At 38.1% G+C, this 23,848-nt stretch overlaps 1 protein-coding gene across 2 annotated transcripts; it reads left to right on the top strand.

The window, feature by feature from the left end:
• The first annotated feature begins 7 nt into the window (after window positions 1-7).
• Window positions 8-23,446, top strand: WBP4 (WW domain binding protein 4). Of its 2 annotated transcripts, XM_064645632.1 has the most exons (10): window positions 8-121; window positions 5,993-6,065; window positions 7,553-7,615; window positions 7,711-7,834; window positions 8,644-8,829; window positions 9,673-9,728; window positions 12,565-12,631; window positions 14,585-14,736; window positions 15,741-15,979; window positions 18,342-23,446. In XM_064645632.1, coding segments are annotated over exons 1-10 (1,170 nt in total). In that variant the 5' UTR covers window positions 8-119; the 3' UTR covers window positions 18,550-23,446. The 2 variants fall into 2 exon arrangements, with proteins under 2 accessions (XP_064501702.1, XP_064501703.1); XM_064645633.1 differs by lacking the exon at window positions 7,553-7,615.
• Window positions 23,447-23,848: the final 402 nt, after the last annotated feature.

Genomic DNA, 23,848 nt, shown 5'->3' on the forward strand with positions numbered 1-23,848 from the left:
CCTTCCCGGCTCCCGTCGCTGCGCTCCCTCCCTCTCCCGGCGCCGCCCATCCCGCCCCGGCGGGCGCAGGGGAGCCGAGGGGAGCGGAGCGGAGCGGCAGCGCTGCCTGGGGAGCGGCGATGTGAGTGCCGGGGCTGGGAGGGAGCGGGCACAGCTCCTCGCCCTGCGTGCCGGAGCCAGGCCGGGCCGGGCCCCCGCAGGCCGTGTGGGGGCCGGGGGTGGTGGGGCTGTGGCGGTGCCCCGGCTGCGGCCCGCGACCCCCACCCCGCTGAGAGAGGGGTTTCCTCGTCGCTGCGGTCCCTCTGTTCCCGGCCGTCCTCCCTGTGTCTTCGGGCTGTTTGTTTATTTGTTTTTGCTGCGCTTTCGTCCCCTTATCTCCCTGGCACACGGCGGGCAGCGGCGCCTCCCGCCGGCGGGGGACTCGACGGCCCGCAGAGCCGGGCGGGCTGCGGGGAAGGGGGCCTGCGTCCTCCTGACCCCACTCCGTCCCCTTGCAGTCCCCCGTCCTCCTCCTGTCTCCGTCTCTCTTGCCCCGCTCCCTTCTACCTGGCCCCCCATTCCCCCCTGCACCTCTTCCCCCTGCACTCCCCTTCCTCCCCCTCTTTCCGTCCCCCCTGCAACCCCTCTCCCTCATCCCTTCTCCTCCAGGTCCCTCCACCCTTCAGGCTCCTTTGACGTCTCTGGTCCTGCCTGGGTGAATCGCGCGGAAGAAAAGCCTCTGTACCTTGGTTTTACCTGGCCGTCGCTACCTCCTTTAAGTCTTTGTTTAGGAAATTTGTGTTCGTACCTGAGCACGTGTGTGTGGGGGGGGGTAGAAATCCAGGTCGAGGTCTTTTATTAGTTGCGAATGGCACATGAATGGCATTTGCTCGTTTCTGTTACTTTTCAGGATATCCTAACTTCCCTGCTAAAAAAAAACAAACCAAAAACAAATCTTAAACTGGTCAAAAATTTCTTCTCTGGGGCCATATTTGATGGTGAGCTGTGTGAGGCTGTCTTGCAGACTGGTACTATGTACAGCAGTGTTCTTAATTTTAGGTATTGCTAAAATTATACCTGAACAGTTTCTTGACCCAATTTATGTTGCTGTTTTTTTCTCTCTTCTAATTCTTATCAAATTCTTCCTGACATAGCCCATATCTTTCTTCTGCATCTACAGCAGCAGACCTCTGGTCTCAGTAGATATCCCTGACTTCAGATATTTAACTTTTGAAGGCTGACTGAAGCAGTTTGCTTTTAGGTTCCCTGTATAAGGAAGAAACATGCACCTAAGGAGTTCAGTTTGCTTCTCAAGTGCCTCTTTAGGATGGAAAGAGCAATATTTTGGAGATTACAGTTTCTATCATTGAATTGGAAAACTAAGACAATGCTAATCTCTCTATTTGGACAACTGAAGTTAGGGGACATGACCTAGAGAATTGGAGTTCCATACATGCAGAAGGCTGCCTTCCCTGATAGCCTTGTGCATTCTCGTATATTATTAAAAATATTTTTAGCATTTGAAGTAGTTGAGTCACCATCCCTGGAGGTATTTAAAAGACATGTAAATATGTCACTTAGGGACATGGCTTAGTGTTGGATTTGGCAGTGTTAAGAGTTGGACTCTATGATCTTAGAGGTCTTTTCCAAATTAAATGATTCCGTGATTCCATAATTTACAATTTAGAGAAGAGGTCTGGTAAAGCAGATTCATGAAAATTATCTTCAATGCCAATACAGGTCAGACTTAGCACCTTCTGCAAACTCTGCTCTCCATGAGATATTGTGATTTGTATGTGGTTCAGAGGGGGCTAACACAGTAATAAAAAGAAGCAGCCACTTGGGTTGTAAATTAGAATTTACAGAAGGTCTACAAAAAATATAATTGACTTGAGAGCGAAAAGATCAAAGCCATATGGAGAACTGCCATGTTTCATGTGGATGAAACTCCCATCCAGTACTACTCTCTCAGAGCCCACATATAGACATATATTCCGTGTCCATATATGTGGGCTCCGGCGTATGTGGACATATACATGATCTATTAGAAAGCCAAAAAGCTAAGGTTAGGTAAAGGACAGTCCTGTGTATTTACAGTGTCGGGGATGCTATTTTCTTTAGTCCTTATTTTTAAATACTATTTTTAAAAAATAGAAATTAAGGGTACATATCTAAGAAGAGGTTTTAAGGTAGGATTAGTGCACTGTGAGTGAATGGAGTTGCTGTGAATTATTCGAGAGCGAGAGCCATGGCACTGGGACCTACTTCACAAGAAAACCTTTTTGCCCTTCTTCCCTGCCCATCTTAGTACTGTCTTTTTAGATCTCAACAATACTGGGATATATGAATTGGAATTAGCTGCTCTGGGATGGCTTCCCATGTGGAGGAGGGTCTATTGTGAAATACATGGGTTTGTTTTCTTTTTCTTTTGTTCTTTCTACTTCTTTCAATTACAGAACTATTACTTTTCTTTAGACGGACACAGTATTCCCAAACAGTATTCAGAAATAGTAACAGATTCTGTGTCCTTTCGGGTGGCTGTTTTAGAGCAGCCACAATATCTACTGTGAGTTACTGTCTTTGTATTGTCAAAAACTTGAGTCTTACTTACTTCACACACCTGTACTCAAGAAGATGATGCATGCAGCAGCTGTTCAGTGCTCAAACCTGCAGAAAGCTGTAAGATGTTAACTTCCTGTAAAGTCTTCAGAGGTTGTAGATACTCAAACCAAAAAAGAGTGCTGAGCCTATATGTTAGGTTTTTTTACCCCCTGAAGGTTTATAATTTGGACAGATACACCCCTGATACAAACTCTCCTGCATCCCTGCCAGATTTCAGGTCTGTTTTAGAACAGAGCCGTTCAAAGCAAATGCTTCCAGATTTTGTTTGCACAGCCAAATTCTTTTTTATTGTGTTCAGAACCACCTAAACCAGTTGTCTCTCCTCCTTCCCCCCTTAATTTCAGTATGTGATAGGAACAAAATCCTCAAGCCCAGTCTCCAAGTAAAGTTTGGCAAAGCTGTCTCAGCTGAAGATAGCTACTTTATGAGGGTTTCTTAAGCCTCTGTATATAAGGCTTGCTGTTTGCACCACCTGTTTAAACATGAATAATATAGTAGCTTGTGAGGAGAAGAAGGTAGACAGTTTGGGGCCCTGGACTCTGGTACTGCTGGCGTTACTCTGCAGGTTACACTGTTGATAGAACCTGTCCCCTTGAACGCTGGAGTGTCCCAGTCACTGCAGTGTAGGCTGCATGATCCTCATGGCTCAAGAAATGAATTATGCACAGTAAAAATACCTGAGTTTCCGTGTTTTCTCTCTGAGTTTCATCATTTTCATGTCTTTTGGAATGGCACATCGGGCAGGTGCTGTTAGTGCAGAATTGCTACTTGTTCTTCCCCATGTTCTCGCTCCTTCTGACATTTTAAATGAATTTTGGAAATCTGAAAATTGTTTTAATATTGATGCTACTTGCACTCTGCTGTTTGTAGCAAAGACTTTGTCATTTCATTAAAGTTTCAAGAAAATAGTTTGATTTTTGCTCCCTCTTTTTCCCCTCCTTCCCCCTTAGCCCTTTGAACTGTTGCACATTCTATGTGGGTGGTCCGACCAGTAAAAGTGGAAAGAAAATCACTGCACTTGAGGAAACACAAATTTCTTGCAAGTTAGTATAGGATTTCCAATTCTGGATGGAAGCTTACAGCAGTTTGTCCAGAAGTTGCCCGGTACCCATCTGTGTCGGTGCTTGCTCTTTTTTCTAGTGGTGTGAACTCAAGTGGAAAATCTTTAAGAGAATTACATAGTATATAAGATTTCTCATGCCCATAAGGCACAGAATTGAGACTGTAAGTTACACAATTAATTTGAAATGCAGAATTTAAAGTTCCTAGGATATCTGGTTTTCTGCACAGAGTACCATTTACGTTTATTTTATATGTAACAATAGAGAGCCAGCTTCGGTTTTTATCAAAACCAATAGAAGGTGAAGACAAAAGGCTTCTGTGTTCAAGATGTGGATTTGTACTGAGCGCATAGGTGTGCCCTCAAGTTCTCCAGCATGATTGCTCCATGTGCAGCTACAGTGGTTTGCAACAGATGTGATGTCCAGTAGCATTTAGGAAAGAAATCAGTGAAAAATATAGCTGTGAAAATACAGCTCACCAAACTCTCAGGTGTTGACCTGTGGTGGGAGCAGATGTACAGTCTTAATTTTAGCACTTACAATTGATTCTGTTAAAGAGAAAGAGCCTCCTGTGTTAGGTTAAACTTGGAAGTAGGCAGAGTTTCCTGCATATCCATGATATTCAGTGTGGCTTTTTTCCAATTTATGTGTTTTATATCAGAATTGTTCCGTTGCCTTAGAAAGGTTAACCCTACCTTTAGCTGGAAATTTATTATAAATTATGTTGAAGGATTTAGACACAATTTAAGAGTTATAGCTCAAATAGGAAAAAGGATCTCAAGGTATTTTGAGCTCTGAATTTTTCCCTTCCACTCATCTGGTTTTTCAGCCAGAGCATTTGATTTCTCAGGCTTTGCCCCTGGTACACTTTTTGTAACTCACAGAAAAAGCCTTTGAATTAAATGTGGGACTAAGTAATCACACAATTTTAAAATACACCACTTAGGGATGAGCAGATTTCTGTTTAAATTGGGGAAAGCCCAGCTACTGCTTTCTAGATTTTCAGAAAATTGCTTGAAAAGCTGCACATTGCTAACACAGTATTGCTTACAGGTTGGTACATTTTTGCAGAGTATATCCTTTGCACTTACACTTTTAAATAATTGTAGCCTCCTGGTAATTGTACTTTTACATTAAGCACTGGTAGGAGAGTGTATTTTGATACCTGCTTAAATTTTAGGAGTTGAGTCAATCAGGTCTGTTTCCGTAATTAAAGATCTGATTGCAGGTATCATGAGGATTGAGGGTGCTGTTGTTGTGTGTGGAAAAAGTTTTGTTTTCATTGAATGAGAATGTATTTTCCTTGGACTTTGTGCATTGCTCTTCAGACAGAAGACAAAGATGAATTTTTTGGGCTGACCTTTTTTAATGTTGTCAGTGTAATCTTGAATTGTGTTTTTTTTTATTTTGTCCCTCATTTTTTCTCTTTTTAACTTAAAAAATGTAGAAGTCTGTTGCTCAGTTGTGTACTGTTGAACCAATGCATTGCATCTGTTGCTGCAAGCCTATGAGAAATAGAATTGTTTCTGCACAAGTGTTATCTGGCATTATAAACTGGTTTTTGATGAAGAAACAGCCATTGGAGCGATTGTTTATTTTGTTGTTAAATACTTTTATATACTAGCTTTTGAGCTCTGAAGTTTTCCCCAAGTTTCCTCATTTACCTAGTTACGTGGTTCAGGAATAGTTGCATTTTTACACTGAAACATCCAAACAATTTACTGCCATGTCTGTGACCCCGCAAGTCAGAATCTGGTCTAGGATTCATTCCGCAGTGTCCAGAGCTGCACCTTTGTGTTGCTGAGTTCATTGTGTACAGTATCAAAAGCAGGATTCAGCATAAAATCTAAAGTTTCGCTTAGAAACATCTACTGATACATTTTTATTGGAAAGAGTGCAAGTTGCACTTTTATGACTGTTCTGTGTTTAATTGGGGTATCTAAAGCTGCTTTTTTATCTCTGACTTGCTTTGTCTTGTATTTCTGATTCTTAAAGCACCACCTCCATTGTAAAAATTTTGCAGTCTTTAGGGGTCAGATGGGCAGAATCCTAATACTGTACTGTGCTTTATGGGACACAGTAGTCAATATAGCTACTCTTGTTGGCTCCCCAGACTTTGCTAAACAAAAAAAAACCCAAACAAGCAAACAAAAAACCCGAAACAACCAAACAAAAAAAAAAAACAAGGAAAAAACCCTCCACCTCTTAGCATTCAATCACCCAAAGAAGACTAAATTTAGTTTCTGAAGATGTAGATATATAGATAGATATGAAAACCTGTGGCTTTGGTTATTGTTTCAGATTAAAGATCTTTTTTTTTCTTTCCCCAGGGCCGATTACTGGAAATCTCAGCCAAAAAAATTCTGCGATTACTGCAAGTGCTGGATAGCAGACAACAGACCTGTACGATGGTCTACCATACTATGTCAATTATTTTTGAATTACTAGGAATTTGAATTGCAGGCTTTTAACATCACTTTTTGATACTAGTCTATTGATGCATGAAATTTGTTTTTAAAAAATGTCTTTGTAATACTTGTGATCCTTAAAATATACTGCATGAGAGCCAGATACCTGCATACAAGATGGTGTGTGCTGTTCTACTTAGCAGTACAGATAAGAACTAAAATATCTGACCCTGCTTTTTTCTTTGAGTTCTGTAACTTAACATTTGATCTGTCTTGAAACTTTGTCTGCTCCTGTTCCTCACTTTCATGTGCAAGAAGAAAGCAAAACCTGGCATTTGTACTGTTTCTATGTGGTAGGCACGGTACAGCCAGCAGTCTTGAGCATTTAAAGCAGGTTTCTTTCATTTCACACAGCCCACGGAAATATTACAGGTGTTTCTGACTTGTAGATGTCTTTTGCAGACTACTAGACCCATTGGTTTCTTACTTAGAAATAAGTTTTGCATTCCTGATTGGATGCCAGGAGTACTCTTAGAGCTGAGCTTCATCAGGCTTACAGTAAGATACCTCAATTAATTAGCTCACAAGAACTGCAGGTATCTTCTTGGAGTCAGTGAAGAGAACTGCTTATAAAGGGAGAGATATGAGTACCTTGTAAAGTCTGTCTTCAAATGAGTTATCCCTGAATGTGCATCCTCTGCACATCAGTTCATGCAGAGGAAAGAAAGAAATTCTAGGGTTAATAGGTCAAGTTTAGGCACCTAACATCTGAACACCTGAATGAGCTCAGACATTTTTTTCTGAGAACCACAGGAGGACTTCCACTGTTGTCCCCATAGGGAGCTTCTGAACTCCTTCCAACTCCTACTGGCTTGTCTTCCTGGCAGCTTTTTGGCTTATGGACTGTTCTGTTGTCCTTAGTGACCCAACTCTCCCACTTTGCCTTTTCTTTTTCTCTCTCTCTTTCTCAGATATGTGGACCTGCAGTTCGAGTTCATGAGATATTTGTGGAGTTAACATTATCTAATTAAGGGTGGTAGCTAATATTTGGAACACTAATTAACCCATATGGTTTTTAAAAGTTTGCATGAGAACAGGATAAAAAAAAAATTAATGACACTTGGAAGTGTCATCACTTGGAAGGATAGCATGAAGAGGGAGCCCAGGTTCCCTGTTACTTGTCTCTAATATGTTGCTGAACAGTATTATTTGAAAAAATTTAAATCTTATAAATAAATACACTGAGATTCTGTGATACCATCCTGGAGTGTTACTGATTTTTCATTATTTCTATGTTGAGTGTTTCTCAGTGTTCCTGTGTTCCACCCATTTCATAGCTTTAGTCTTGCTGTAAATGTTCTCAGAACAGGTTACATTTAGGTTTGTTCAACTAAGCTTAGTCTAACTAAATTTTAAGTAACTAAAATTATTTTTAAATTGTATAATACATATAATTTTTCTTGGTTTTTTCTCACTTTGAAGAGCATTGATTTTCATGAAAGAGGAAAGAATCATAAAGAAAATGTGGCAAAAAGAATTAGTGAGGTAACTCAAATATCTTAATTGCACAAATGCTTATTTTTACTCTCTTATCATATTTGTTTAATTTATTCTCTTGGGGGTTTTCTGTTTTGTTTTAGATTAAAAAGAAAAGCTTGGAAAAGGCAAAAGAAGAAGAAAACATGTCAAAAGAATTTGCGGCAATGGAGGAGGCTGCAATGAAAGCATATCAAGAGGATATGAAAAGGCTTGGAATTAAGCCAGGTAGTTCACATAGCTGCCAAAAGATAAAAGGCAGAATTGAAAGAATATTGAATAGGAAAGTTTTGTCTTAAATTGGGTTTAGGAACATGAGAGGAGGCCTCCAGGACTGTGTTTGCTTATTAATAAAAAATAAAAGAGTAGTCTACAATTTGTGAGTAGTAGAAGTGGCAGCCCAGAATGTTTTCAGCTATGGTATCCTCTGATCTGTGGAACAATCAAATTCCGAATAGAAAAATTAAACAATGTGATAACAAAAAAAAAATAGGCTGTAGTTGGTGCTTTGAATGACCAGTGCAGCTTCCCTTGATTAACCTTATGTTTCACTTTTGCCAGTTGGAGACAAAAGTTCCTATGCATAGGAGAAGACTGGGTTCCCACTTGTGTCTGACAGTGGAGATGAGAATCTCCTACTCAGTTTGCAGTTCAGCAAGTACCTTTGTTCTGTCCCTGTGAAGACATACTATCCTCTAAAAAAAAGTTTGTCGTTTCAGGCTGCTGTACCAGCTGTCTTTCTCATAACACTTTTAGTTTGGTTTTTGTTGTTTGGTTAGAGCTAATTGATCCAAATGGTTTTTGTTATTCATCTTTTTTAATTTGGACTTTGTTATGACACTATGGAAGTGCTACAGTGTAAGATTCTTTGAATATAGTCTTTTAAGAGTGCTTGCTGTGAGTGTAATATTGATGACTGTCACACATTAGTGAAAATACTCATAAGAACAAAACTTCCTATTTTCTGTTGTGCAAGTGACTAATATTTAAGTGCAGATTATTACTCTTTTTTATAAGGGCAGTATTGTTTCTTTAAGATGCTGTAGGTCCCAGTTCAACACCGAGTAAAACACAGAGTAACACAGTGGAAACTAAAGGAAAGAAAGAAAAGAAAGAGAAGAAGGAAAAGAAAGAAAAGAAAAAGAAGACAACTGAAACGAAGCAGTGGGTGCAAGGACTGTCTCCAGAAGGCTATACATATTACTACAACACAAAAACTGGAGGTAAAAGGAAATGCAGATATAGTTACTGGATCTAAGTGAGAAATGACTACCTGCATTTCTTTACTCTTCTGCTCTTTCAGTAGTAAGCTGATTATTAAAATGTGAACGATTTGATGGAGTTTTGATATTTAACACTCAAGACTTAGGCATCCAGAATTTCAGAGTAGTTTTGCTGTTGATTAATAATAGAAGAATGCAGTAATTCCACAGTTTCTGGAAATGTTTAGCCTGTCAGAGGTTAAGTATACAAAAGATAGCTGTGTTCTTCCTAAACAAGTTTTCTGATCAGGAATGTGAAATAAACCAATTGTTTCTTTCCAAATTTACAGGCTTTATCTAACTGACTTTTCTTGAAGAACTGTGTGTTGTGATCTACTTTAGAGCATAAGTGCCACCCTCTTTTATGATTAACGAGAATGTTACAAACTGTTTCTTATAAATCTAAGGATTGGCACTAGTATTTACTGTAGTCTTTCCTCATACAAGATAACGTCCAAAAGGTAAAAATCATGTGTGTTTGGTTTCTTCTGGCCTAACATTTAAAAAAGGCCAAACAAACCCCCCACCTTTTTTTTTAACTGAATTTTCAGTATCTGTGTATCAGCCATATAGAGTCTGAAGGGTCACTAATTCCAGTAAAGCCAGGTGTAATTATGATACTTTGATTTATTTTTCATACGACAGTTTTATCAAGGATTATTCATATTCCAGTGAGGTATATCTATATTATTTGTTTATATGTGTGCACACATCAGTGTTATATCTTTTAGATCTCGTTTTATAAAAGATTATTAAACATAAACAGGATTGAATGATGGGTGAATTATTCCTTTGTTTTTTCAGAATCACAGTGGGAGAAACCTAAAGGATTCCAAGGCAACTCTCAAAACTCACAAACGGTAATCAAATACTATTATTCATACTTTTCTTTGTCCTTGTAAACACTTAACAGAAATAATCTAAGCAATTTGCAAGTCTTTTGGTTGAAGAAAATAAATTGTTTGCCCTTTATAAACTTAAGAAAACACAGAATCATTTATGATAAACTGAAATTTTACTGCACAAATCTTATTTGGCTTATTTGTCTATCAAGGGAGGGGAAATGATAATAGTGGTTGGGTTCTTATGCTTCAGCCCATAAAATTGAAAACTTTGGGGAAATTCTGAATAAATTCTGTTGAACCTTTTGTGAACAAAATGTAATTTAAAAAATCTTACATATTTGAAATAGTTAAGCCTCCTTTATCTTAGGAAACATTGAGATTGCATTGGCAGGTAGTTAAAAAAAAGAGTGCCTATTTTTTGTCTTTACTTTAGGATATAGTTATGTAATAATTTCTGGTTTTCCTTGGTTTATTATGATCATGGAACCTATGTACAAGCAATTATTTAATGTATTTAGAAATTTAGCATGTTACTCTATTTTCCTTGTTTGAGGCACAGGGAAACTTGCAGAATAGTCCAAAGACAGAAAGACTATTATTAATGGGCTTTCCCCTGATCCTTATCACTCCAGGATTTTTGTGCTTTGCAGCATTAAAACCAGGATTTTTCCAGATCTCCTGTTAAGTGATGTTATGTTTCTCGTTTTCAAGATAGGTGTCATATGTACACTATGATTTAACGTAAGTTTTTTTTTGGTTTGCCAATGTTGGATTTTACATTAGAGTTCAAGAAAGCCTGGTGTTTTCAGAGTGCTTAACATTCTCTAGCTCTATATTGTCCCATCACATGCTGCTCTGGCTTTCTGATTCCCTTATCCTGTGGTTTTGCACCACTTGTTAATCAGCACTTCAACTTTATCTTTTCAGTCAAGGCATAGCATTGCAATATTTATAAGCCAATCTTACTGTAGCCTTCCACCGAAGGAGGCGGTCCTGAAGCTAATCTTGTATGGTCTTTGGTGCATATTTACCCTGACAGTGAACTAGTTCAGGGAGTGAAGGCATCAGAGTTTAGGTCAGTGCTTTGTAGGCTTATTTCCTTGCCATTGGCTATCTGGTTAATCAGAGAAATGCCAGTGTGGGGAGAGCAGACTGGGGGGAAAAGGCACTCCCTTCTTGGCAACAAATTGAAGTTAGCTCAGCTCAGCTATATCATAAACACACACCTTCAGCCTTGGATATCTCTCTAGTACCACATGGCTGTATTTTGCCATTCCTTCCTCACCCTGCTCAGTGACTTTGTGCTGTCTTGAGTTATTTTCGCTACAGCTAAAAACAAGCGTTTGATTGCTCCCTTATTTAGTCTGAGCTAAACATATTGGGAACACTCCAGACCTCTAACAAGGACTCACTGGCCAGAAGTTAAAGGGCATGCTTGCAATATGCTGTGCAAGTGAGATTCAGGAGCCCTCCTGGTTTTACAGCACATTACATTGCTGCTCAGACTTTGTAAGAGGGGGGAAGAACAGAATAATGAAGAGGCATGTTGAAGACTACCTATAACCAGTTAGATTGACATTGTGCTTGTTAGCATTCGTGTCATAGGATACTCAGTGTGCCTAGTGTCAAATATTTGCTGAAAACCTCCAGGCGCCAGGTCTAAAACGATCAGGATCTAACACTTAACAAAAAGGATAGGTTGTACTTAAGACTACTTTTTTGATCCACTTTCTACTTACGTAAAAGAAACATTCCTTTTGCTTCTTTTCTTGAAATGAGCACATTGAAACTTTTGAGGGCAAAACCTTGAAGAAACTTGCTTACTGAAGGCTTTTTTGCCTTTGCTTGCTCTAAACCTACTGGTACATTTTTTTTGTTGTTTGTTTACAGAGTGGGTGCAAGAAGCTTAACTTCTGATTTTGTTGTGTTTAAAAAAAAAAAATAAACCCAAGTTTTATTAAGAGTATTAAGCAAATATAGAGGTATGCGTGTGCAAAACGTAGACATTATTAATGCCAAAATAAGGTATGGTGAAGCAGCACAGATATTCTGCCCAACACAGGGGAGCGGGCAGTATTAGTACTTAAGGAGCAGTGAAGTAGTTGTATGTGCTAATGTAGCTAAAAATCGGATTCTTAAGGAAGATGTTAGGTCATGGGTAATGCTGATCATCTATCTGTAGCTAATTCTGAAAAAAAAATTACATTACATGTCCACAAAGATACGCCAGCAAGTTCTGCCACATTTCATACATATTTATAAATCAGTAGGGAAAAACAGACCATTGTTGAACTCAGTGCTTTACGGAAGAAGTAAAATCATTGGTGTGCATTCATACAAAGTTTGATTCTATATTTGTGGTGAAAATCTATTTTGGGATACATTTCTGTTTGTTTATTTAATTTGTGATAGTATTTATTGGTATTGGGTTTTTTTTAACCCTCACTAAGACCTGAGTCTTCTAGAGAATTTTTTCATCAGTCTCTAGTAAAGACAATAACACAAATAGGAAATTACAACCTCAGGGGTGAATACTTCGGAAAATAAAGAAAACATGTAAAATAATGGTCTATATAATAATTTGAACTTCATGGCAACATTTACTACAGAGGCTCATACAGATTATCCACTGTTTGAAAAATAATTGTTTATGTGCATTTGCAATATTTTACGTCATGGAATTCAGTCTCATTTGAGTCAAAGGGAATATGTTCTAACAACATTAGGGGTTCAAGCTTTAAACCAGTAAAATAACCACAGACAAAAAATACTCAGGAGTTGAATAATCTTACAAGTGATGCTTTGGCTGATCCCGATAACTTTTTCATTAGCTCCTGTATCTTTTTCCTAGGGAGCAGAGTGGGTAGAAGGTGTCACTGAAGATGGTCATACCTATTACTATAACACACAAACTGGAGGTAAGGAGAGAACTCTGTTAAGCTCTGTTTCAGGAGAGAGGGTTTTCAGAGAAGCTTTTTGTTTTGCAAATTAACTGCATTTTAAGGCCGTTACTAAGTTTTGTATTTTTTAAGCTGCAGTCTTAGTTGAAATATACTTGTTGCTTAAGTCACTGCTGGCTTTACAGCTGTATTGTCAGTGTGTATAAGTTCATGCTTCGTAGGGTTTTTTAGACTTCAGCTTGTAACTTTAAGCATTCTTCTTTTCTATATGTATATTGAAATTAGAGTTAGGAAACTAGAAAGGGGATTTTGTTTTCACGGGTACGTAGTACTAAATAAGAATCTCCTAAACTTTTCATCTTGCTGGCATAGCATTGATAAGAGAGTCCAGAATCTTACCTCCCACTTCTTTTACCCTTTTTTTTCCCCTACATGGGAACTTTGTGGTGACTCCCTCAGAATGTTTTCTAAATCTGTTTGAATCATTTTAAGGTCAATGAGGCCTCTCTGGAGAGGAAGTGATTTTTATGCTGGCTATGAGTTTTTCCACTGCTGTTGGGTATGAAGTGGCATTCCTCATGATGCCAAGAACAGAAAAAAATACCCAACCAAAACCTTTCAGTTTTTAAACCAGTCACTCCCCTGCCCCAATGATTTGTGGTTTCTTCTTTGGAAAGGGAAAGGAGGTGTTGCTTATTTTTAAACATTACCTTCTAAGTTCAGATGCATTTTGTGCATTTGGGTGTATTGGTTTTTTAAGTTCTTCAGAGACATATGACACTTGTGAATAATGTGTTTATAGTCATCGCATTTGGTAAAATTTTGGCTTGTGAGATTTCAAATTGATCCTTTACTTTTATATAGCTGTAAAGGTCTTGGAAATGTTTGAGGATTACCTGTCGGTTCTAATAAGAGTAATCCCATCCTCTGAAGACAGGACCAATTTTTAACTGATGTACATAGTCATAATTGTCTCATCTTAGACATGTAACTTAGGAGACTGATATCTCTGGCCTTAGTGCTACGAGTCGTGCTTTGGGAGGCTGTACTTTACTCCACTGTATGTGGCACCTAAGAAAGTGAACTTTCTCATTTACTAATCTAAAGCCAGATGACAGCAGTACCGTTAAGTGACTGTGCTGTTCATGCAAAGTCCTTCACTGCCAGTTTTTTACACCTTTACTTCTTCAAGATACATCTGGACGCTTACCTGTTAAATGTTGTTTGCAGTTAAGGATAAAATAATTGGAAAAGTAGTAGTTTTGTTACGTCTGAAAACTTATATAAAATTATAGATGGAAAGTTCGCCTACTTTCGCCTTATTCTTACTAAAACCAGTGTTAAGACCACTGAATCAACTTTTATTTAAATATTTCCTTTTGATGTATTTACTGGAATACTACCTTTTAATTGAAAATGAGGATATGTATGTACATATCCTGTACATACTTTCGTGTATTGTCGGATTGATGTTTGTGTTTCCTTGTTTGCTTGACAGCTTTAATTAGAGACTTAACGTTACCAAGCAAAGGAGCACACGGAAGGGGTTTATCATGCTGGAGACCTGAGGCTTGCAGTTATCATTCTTTACTTTATCCTGTCTTTGTAATCAGCGAACAACTCAAATCAAATAGGCACATCTAGAGGGTAATTAATTCATCAGTCCTGTGTAGGGATGAGAGCGACCACAGTCGTGCGGACCACAGTTCACCGTGTGTTTGAGCTAATTAAAACAAGCTTTATCAACAGTGAACTCAGCTGTCATGACTGTATCTCTGCTAGGAAGTGAAATGTTATCTTTCTAATTATGTTTATTAAAACAAACATACCCAACAAAGGCAAAACCCTCGTGCTAAATTATTTTCTGTATTTTTGAATAAGGCAGCACTGCTTCTAAAAGGTAATGTTGTCGAAGCAATGAAAGATCAAAATTAGAAGCATAAATAATGGTTGTTCAAATGTCTTGGACAGTATCCACATGGGAGAAACCGGATGGTTTTGTTTCATCTTCAAATGAGAAGAGTCGATGTGACAAGCATTCCGAAGAGCATGCAGAAACAGCATCTGAATCAGACTCAGAAGATAGTGAAAATGAAGCAAAGAGTTCAGAAACAAACTCCAAGGTAATTTTTCTTCATATTTATTTTATATACATTATCTTATACTAAAAAATTATTGCTGTATCTTTTATCTCTTGTGATAGGCTGTACTCATTGAAATGAGATTAAACCGTATGACTGAAAGTAGAATTTTGCACTTCTTTAAATAGTAAAATGAATCTTTGTTCAATTGTTTGGCTCATTAGTGGCACTGTTCCAGGATAGAAAGCATGTTCTTTCCTTCAACTCACCAGAAGTACCTTGAATTCTGCAAGATATGTGATGTTCTCTGAGAAAGGTCACTGTCATCTCTCTGAAATAATCCACAAAATGGTTTGGATTTCAGTGTGAGAATGACTTCAACCCTTCATTGGTAAATGTGACTGCCAATGGACTCCAGGGAATGCTTTGGACTGAAAATGGCATGGTTGTAGTTTCCTTATTAAATTGAGAAAAAGCATTGACACCACATAGTACAACATCTGTATGAATTAAATATTTAAAATGTAAATGTAAAACTTTAGATAAAAGTGTGTGATTATGGTTTTGGTTGGGTCAAATGGTTTTTCTGAACAGAGACAATTTAAATATAAAATGCATTCATAGGCATATGTATTTTTGTATCACTGTGCATCATTATAAACTGCTATCAGATATTAGCAATAAAGTGTGTGTATCTGCATGTACATAAAGCTGCATGTGAATTTTTTCCTCATTTTTTATTTTAAGACACCCTAAGCTTTGTTTTTAAGTAACTTTGAATTGGCTATGCCTTGCTAACTTCAGCCTTGGTAGATGGGCTTTTCCATCTTGAACTTCTTGTAACATTTAAGAATTCTTTTTCAACTTTACGTAATGAAAGGTCAAGAAGAAAAATTTGCAAATTATATTACATTATGAACTTGTTTCAAGTTACTCTTGGTTGAAAACTATGAATAGTAGATAATACTAAATGAAATATGTAAAATAAAGATGCATTATGTTTTTATTTAGGCATTTTTGCTTAAGGTGGGTTTTTTCCTCTTTAGAGGAAAGGAGATAACAGTGAAGAATCAGAGGAAGGGAAGAAATCTCCTAAAGCTAAAAAGTTAAGTCCATATGGGAAATGGCGAGAAGTTAAGTCAGAAGAAACTGGAGATAAAGAGAAGAGTACATCAGCTTCCCAAGAAACCTCTAATGATGGATCTAACACAACCAACCCTTATGGAAAATGGAAAGCACTTAAGGAAGTAGGAGAAGAACAAGAAAAAGAAGAAGAAGAAGAAGGGTGAGTATCTTTTTTACCTCGATTATTGTCATAATGTTGTTTTCAAGAGCTGAAGCTTTTTCTTCTGAATTCTGGAAGCATTAGCACAGCAGTAATTGGAATACAATTCTTTCTGCCATGATTATTTTAAGTAATAGCTCTCCATTGCATATGTCAGTGGTGTTTTGGTTTTAGTGTAGAAATTTACTGTAAGTACAGAGTAAATTAAAGTGATTTAAGAATTCTAGTCATGCATCATTTTTTCAGAGGCTGAGTATCAAATGTTTAAATGTTGTTACTCTAAGCTTAACATCATCTCCTTCATAAATCTGGTTCAGCTTCCTCAGGCACTCTTATGACTGCTTTTTGAACTGCTTCCAGCCTTGAAACAGTAGAGGCAGCTTTCTTGGGGCCTCCAGCTTTCAGGCTAAATTCTGTTTCTTTTTCATGGGTAACTAGTTGGGCAGACTTTACCTGGAGTTTGAGATCTATCTTGATCTTCTAGGACCACCAGCAACTTTACGTTGATCGTAGTGGGTTAGCATTGCTTTGAATTCCTTCCTCGTGGGATCAATAGTTGCTGACATAATGAGTGTGCTTTTTTAGACTCCAAGCAATTTTTACCTAACACTGGTGTGTTTGGCTGGGCTACTCCCACAAGCAGTGGATCATTTCTCACTTTGTGGTATTGTACTAACTTTTGACTGTTCACTTGAAGGACACAGCCTAGAAGACACTTCAAATTTTCTATCTTACTTTCACCCAGTATTGCAGTAAAAGACTTCTGGTTCAACTGTTTTCTTGTTCCCTTTTTTCTCTCGTTTCAAAACAAAGTTAACCAAAACCAAAACAAAATCCACTACAGCCTTTTCTGCTGTCACAATGACTAAGTCCTGAAGACTATTAAAATGGGGTGGGAAACACTTTCTCTAATGATTTTACTTGGGAGATGAAAGACAAAATATGTCTAACATAGTTATGCCAGTTTTAAATCAGGAAGCTGTCTCTCCCTCTCTCTCTCTCCCTCCCCCATGCCTGAGCAGATGTTTTCATGACCTGCATCTGATCAGGAGGGTTGTTTTTGTTTTATTGCATAGTGCCTGAGGTAGCTTGCTTTGTTTGTTTGTTTGTTTGTTTGGGGGTTGTTTTTGTTTATTGTGAAGCATGCTGTCTTTTATTGTCGTTTTCTTGTGGCTCCCTCTAGGAGTCTGGAGAAAATAGGTTTTGGAGAATGAAAACAGTCTTCTTCCTTTTGCTTACTCCATTCTCCACATAACACCTGTGTTGCATCGGCTAGCTGCTCCTTGACTTCTGAGCTGAAAAATTCTTTTGGGGTTTTGGAAAGCACTGTCTAGTAAAAAGTGCTTTCAGCTACTGAACGTTATAGATGAGTCTCTGCATGAGCATGCAGGCTTGAGATAAACACATGTCAATGAGACAAATGCAGTTCATTATTTAATTTAAATTGAGTCTAGGCACAGTGACAACCACTTTCAGGAGGTTTATATTTTCAGGATATGGCAGCACTTGCATTTTCTTGACGTACTTGACTTGCAGTCATTCTTATGGCTCTTGTTTGGGTGCTCGAACTGATCCATGTCTTCCTTGAAGGGAGGACTTGAAACTAAGTATATACATGAGCTGACATCAGACTAATACTTGGTAGTACCGAGAGTATTCTTGCATGGATTGGCCAATGTGTATCTCTTTGCATCAGTGTTGTGCTGGTGTGATTCCTGACGGACTTGTGATTTAAGTAACTTTCTGCGAAATGTTTCGTTCTTCTCTACCATATATTTGTGCCACAGGTTATCTGTGTGGAACACAGTGTTTTGCTGTTGACCCCTTAAAACCAATTAGTCATTTTTAGTTGATGTCTTTGGTTTGTTCATATCACTGTTAGCTGTGATCCTGGCCTCCAAAGCCACCTCTCCCAACTTGGGGTCACTGGCTGATTTGGTAAGCTTGTCCTCTCTTCTGTCGTGCAGTCCCTTGAGGATGGACACTTGAGCAGAACTACTCAATGGTATTTTGGCGGAGAACCACTGCTAATTACTCACTGACTACTGTCTGTCAATATTCTTATATTTACAGACATGCAGCCCTGTTATCTTTTGCGGGACTGTTTACATGATGAGTACTTGGTCCATGGTCTAAGCTCAGTGCAGAATGAGGTTTCAGTTTGTTACTTTTTGTGGCAACCCGCACAGAAGAAACAAAGAACATGGATTTTTTTTCTTGATGCCTGTCATGATGATGACTAGAAGACTGCATCTAGCTGAAAGCTGCTTTGACAAATAAAAATAGCTGTTACGGTCTGCAGTACACCACGTTGTTCTCTCCATGTAGCTTAACCCTTTTATGTTTTCCTCTCTCCTCCCAGTGAAAAAGTGGACCTGGAGCTTCCAAGTACAGAGAGTGACAATGTAGCACCCCCAATGTTAGAGGTTCCGGAAGAGGAACCAGTGATGTTTAAAGAGAAGACAGTCACCTCCCTTGGAGACCTGACAGAAGGGGTGCCAACATTTAAAAAGAGAAAATTTGAAAATGGAAAATCTAGAAACTTAAGACAAAGACTAAGTGATCAGTAGTACTTAACAAATCATTTTAGATTCTGTTTAAGCTAGAGTGAATCAAAAGTTTAATATTTTAAACAGGCTTTTATAAAGAAAATGTTGGATAGAAATTGAGGATTTATAGGTATTAAAACATATGTGAGTTATTTTATTTTGATGTGATTGGTTTTGGAATGGAAGTTCGTGTTGTGTTACTTATGCAATATTGTAAATACTTTTTATTTTAACCATGCCATCTAAGTTCTATTTGCTCTGTGTATGCTGTTTTAAATATGTTGCATAACATATTTTACTTCTTTTCTAAGTATGTGAGAATGTAGTAATGTTTAATATGGCAAAAATGAAGCAGATCTTTTATTTTTACAGAGGAACTGGATCAATAGCATGTACTAGAGAGCAAAATCATCCCCAAAGATTGTTTATGTGGAGTAGTTTCCCCACTAATGAATAAAAATATTGTGCTTACTAACCTTTGGTCAATCGCTTGCCGAAGAGTAGGTGGTGAGACTGCCAACATTTCAAACTGATCATTTGAAAGCTGTTTTTAGAGGAGTTAGTCACATCAGTGCCACCCATTCCAAATGATGTTCTGAAAAATTATTTCTGTACGTGCATGATAGATGTATTAAACCTCTGCAGAAGATTTAAACCTGATGAATCTTAACTTGTAGTAACAGCACCAGAGCCCTGTTGGAGTAGACATTTTTTCTTGTTGTATTTTGCTTTATTGTTGCCTACTTCAACTGTTACTTATAATATTTTCTTTTTTTGATCTTGCTTTCTTTTTATCTCTTTCCCAGAAAAAAAGTGCTTGCCTGATATTTTAAAGAAAAAATAGTCTAGAGACTTGGCCCTGCTCTAGCATACAGGACCCTTTTTGAGGTGAATGTGTTTTATCTGCTGATAAGAAGAGTGTGTTGCATAGTTGCAGTGTTCTATAAGCTGAGAGGGACTTAGTATATTGAAGCTTGATCATTCTCAGTACCACAGGAGAGGAAAACAAAAGATCAGTAGAGCTGATGGCTGTACTGTCCAAGATGACTTGGACATTTTCTTAAGGATTGTAGATTTGATTTCTTCACTTGGTGGCATTGGTCTGCATTTAGCATCATCAAGATTCATTGCCTGTGTTAGAATACAGCTGCACTTATTGCTTCTCTAGCAATGAAACAGTGGACCATAAAGGTTCAAATAATGAATCCATTAAAAACTATGTCTCTATTCCTAAAGCTCACAGTGTTTTGTTCAGGAAAGTCTCAGTCAAAAAGAGGTGCAGTTAAGACTGTTGTCAAGAGTCCAGCAAAATAGAGTTGGTAACTGCTGAGCTTGAATTGCTTTGAGAAAACAACTGTTAATCTTTTGGATCAGTGGAGAAAGGAGTGCAAGACAGGAAATCTGATTTATTATGTATTACAATGGAGGTGAAGTCTTTTTCTATTATGTGACATTTGCTTTATGTGTAGAAGAGAATTAAGTATTGTATTTAATCCTGTGTGTTTTCTTGGCTTCATCAGGGTTGTGGGGTTTTTTTCTGATGTTTATTCTGATAAATTTGAAGGTTTCCTGTAAAATCTGGCCCTGGATTGTCATTTAGAGATGCAGGACGTGCTGGATGCTTTCACAGTCATAGTTCAGGAATATACAACATGCATTCCACATGAAAGACCTCACATGCAAGGCTAGAACAGAAGCGTCTTTCCTGCCAAGGAGAAGTTGTCAGGTTTCTTATTCAAATTTTTCAGGTTTTGTTCTTATTTGAACGCTACTCTGGCAGCTAGGAGCCTGCTCTAACTTAGTCTCCTTATGTTTGTGACCAGTTTACACTCTTCCTCCCAATTCACACAAGTACTGTCCTTGAGTTAAGTAGCTTTTCTTCATCTTGAATCCATCACATCATCTCTCTTCGAAATCACAAAAAGCATCCTTGTGTGACAGGACCTTCAGTGCTCCACCAGCACTTCTCTTCACCCATTCCAGCCTGAGTCTGCCTAGACTAGATTTGCCTAGGTGATTTTGCCTGGGCTAGTTTGCCTAGAATAAGGCCACACATTATGTCACTTCCTTAGCATATTGGAAGTAACTCTGGGTATGTCCCTAAACCATATTTGCCTTTCACATGACCACATCACACTGTCTGCCAGGGGTGCCCTGTGACTTAACAGTACAACCAGCTTTCTCTACTCCTTTGCCATTGCCAGCTGATGAATTAACAGCCGGTCATGCTCTCCTTTCAAGCACAATTTTTTTTTGTACTGCTGTACTCATCCTCCTTCTGTTACTCCAGGCCTAAGATATATACATTTAATTATGATTTCTTAAAAATTATTTTATTGTTTATTAGTACAGTTTTATCCAGTAGTATAGCATTTTTTTTGTAGGCTCCACTTTTAATATCCTCTGAGGAAGGCATCTTTCCTCTTGTTATGAGGTTTACAAAATATGAACATCTTTCCTTTAAAATGTTTTGACACATTGAAGTCACAGGCGGGGATTTAAGATAGCTATAACTACATCCCTTGAGTAGATGTTTAAAAACATCTGAAAATGAGTGTTCAAAACTTTTGTTCTTGTGGAGCTGCTGTTAGTTGTAATATGAACCAAAGGTCTTTGTACTGTGTTAAATAGACAAACCAAAACATTAGGAAAAGAGATTAAAATATTTCTTTGCTAACCTCTAGTAAAGTTAGTTTAAATACCTTGTGCTTGGTTTTGCTGATGTGACTTTTAAAGCTTGTGTTTCACAAAGAAATACAGATATAGCCCTTTGCTCTCTACTACCTCTGAAAGTCAGAGACTAGTTTATTCCTAACTATAAATTATAAAAAAGGCCAGTTGATTTAAATTTGATATACACAAAGCCACTGTTTAATTTTGCAGTGTGCTGTCATTCAATTTTCCTTATTGTGTATCTAAGCCAAATATTTTTCTGTTCTACACAAAAATACTGTCTTGTCTGAGATTTAAGGCAGACACTGCTTTTCCAAGACATCTGTTTTTTCACACATCTCTCTCCCTTCTGTGCTATCTCCCTGCAAAATCTTCTGCTTTTGAAATTTGCTGTACGAATCCTCTAGGTATTACTACAGTACGCTCCTCATCTGCTAATCCTTCCTTGGGCTGCACTGGCTTTTGACAGAGGAATGTTACTGTTTCAGATGAGTGTTTTCTTTTCTGACTAATCCATTTTCTATCCTACAGCATGTTTTTATCTGCTTGCCTGGTTTTATTGCAAGCTCAAGTGAGGACTGCATCCTTGGTTTTACAGGCTGCCATAGATATCATTAGCATTATGAGAAGGAGAGTCAGAGAGAAAGGGAGTCGTTGCAATTTCTGATGATGATTTCTGTTGTGTGGTTTAGAGCAAGTCAATTCACTGCTCTGTATTTTTCTTTCCTTGCCTAATATTTTCACCTGCCTTGTTTGTTTAGAAAGACAGCTTCATAGTACAGGACATCTTATGCATGTTTTTATAGCAGGGCCTGTCTAAAGTTGGTGATACTTTTAGAAGCAAACATACTGCATATACAGAAAAAAGAAAAATTATTTTATTGTGCATTTGCTATGCCACGAGCTGTCCAGAGACCTGCTCAGTTTTACCCGTGTTATAGAATAATCCTTGTTCCTATTTAGGCTAAGACAAATTTTAACCCTTCACCTGGGGATTGGTAGATTGAAATCCAGACTTCCCCAGTAGGGTAAAGTTTCGTTTGACCATCATAGACAAAGTCTGTGCTGCAGCATCAGCCAGCCCTGATATTGAGATTTAGAAGGTGGGAGGGCTGGTCATGACATGGATCTGAGTTAAATTCACTAATCTGTGCATGTATAAAACCATTTCTCCTTTTTTTTTTAATTCCTTGAAGGGGATTTTATTTCAGTGCAAATTTTGGGCATCTCAGAAAGGGAGTAAAAAACTATTTCACGCTGCTTGGTTTCCTTGATTTGCTTTTTGAGTTGTGCCTCCCTTTTTTAGTACTTTTCTTATTATTGCTGTCTTCCTTGAATCTTGTTCTTCCAGTATTCTCAGATACGCAAATCTCTGTATCACTGCTGTGCCATGTTTCTGGCATCTACCTTCACCTCATCCCCTGCTCTGCCGAGATCTTCAGAAAGCTTTGCGTTCCTAGGTATGCCAGGGTGTCTCCAGGTCCCAGCTCCTGCCAACCACTTCTGCTGCCTGTTTGCATTGTGCCCTGAAGAACTACAACCATGTCTATTTCCACACAACACACAAGCTATTTCAAGACTGACTACATGTGCTCTTTTGATTTCCTTGATAATTCATTTTTCTGAGACAGATTCCAATCTGTTCCTCCTATGGGGTTTGCAGCCCTAAAATCCTTCTACTTGTTGGTACAAAAGCTGTCTATACCTTCTGCTATGAGCTGCAGCAACCCTTGGGTTCTGTTTTGTCAGCCATACCTCTTCAGTCTCTATCTACCTCTTTAGTCACCTTACCTTCTACCTGCTAAATTATTTAACCTAGAAATTGTGTTAACCATTTGTGTGATTAACAGGTTTAGCTTTGTGAAATGTTTCAGGGTAGAGCTTGAATAAAATTTTCTGTACAAAGCAAGAAGTGTTGCAAATAATAATCTCAAAAAGGCTAAATTTGCCCAAGAGGATTCCCAGAGAGTGTCAGCAAAAGTGGGTTTGATTTTACATGTAAAACCAGAAACAGTCTATGTTAAAAACCAGAAGAGAGCATTGTACAGACCATGGGATGATGACAGTGGATTTTAATGGCTTGTTTGGGGTGACTGAAGAGTGCTTGTTTTAGTTTATAAGTAACATCTGCAAAGTTAAACAGCTGGTTTATCTTCAACTGCTTCTCAGTTGCAATTACAAAATATTGCAAGCTCTTGATGTGGAGTTTTTATGAAAATACAGAATAAAGCTTTCATTTGAACAATCTGCATTACTGCTGTTCATCTGTTCAGGGGGTTTAGGACAACCTGGGAGATTTATGGGTGCATATTCTGTTAAAAGTGGGGCCCGAGACAAATATGAACTATATATATATATAAGAACTATATAAAATATAAAATATATAATAAAAATATGGAAATGCTTCTTAAAAGAAATACTTTTATTTTGTGGTCACCAACATGGTGTCTGGGTGCATTCCTGTAGCACAATAAGTGGTTACTGCAAATTTGTTTATTCTGTGCATCAGCTATGAGTAATAAAAGGCCTGGGTTAAAATTGTTATTTTAAAAATTATTTGTAATAGAGTTCAGGTAAGGTTTGTTGCAGTTACTGTTAGTAACATTCAGAATAAAGCTGAATATATGAGCTTTGTGATGACAGATTG

Source organism: Pseudopipra pipra, chromosome 2 (genome assembly GCF_036250125.1).
Source record: "Pseudopipra pipra isolate bDixPip1 chromosome 2, bDixPip1.hap1, whole genome shotgun sequence".
Taxonomy (NCBI): Eukaryota; Metazoa; Chordata; class Aves; order Passeriformes; family Pipridae; genus Pseudopipra; species Pseudopipra pipra.

Coding starts and splice junctions, on each gene's coding strand:
- WBP4 (XM_064645632.1), top strand. Junction 12,632..14,584: donor CTATAACACACAAACTGGAG/GTAAGGAGAGAA, acceptor TGTCTTGGACAG/TATCCACATGGGAGAAACCG. Junction 14,737..15,740: donor GTTCAGAAACAAACTCCAAG/GTAATTTTTCTT, acceptor TTTCCTCTTTAG/AGGAAAGGAGATAACAGTGA.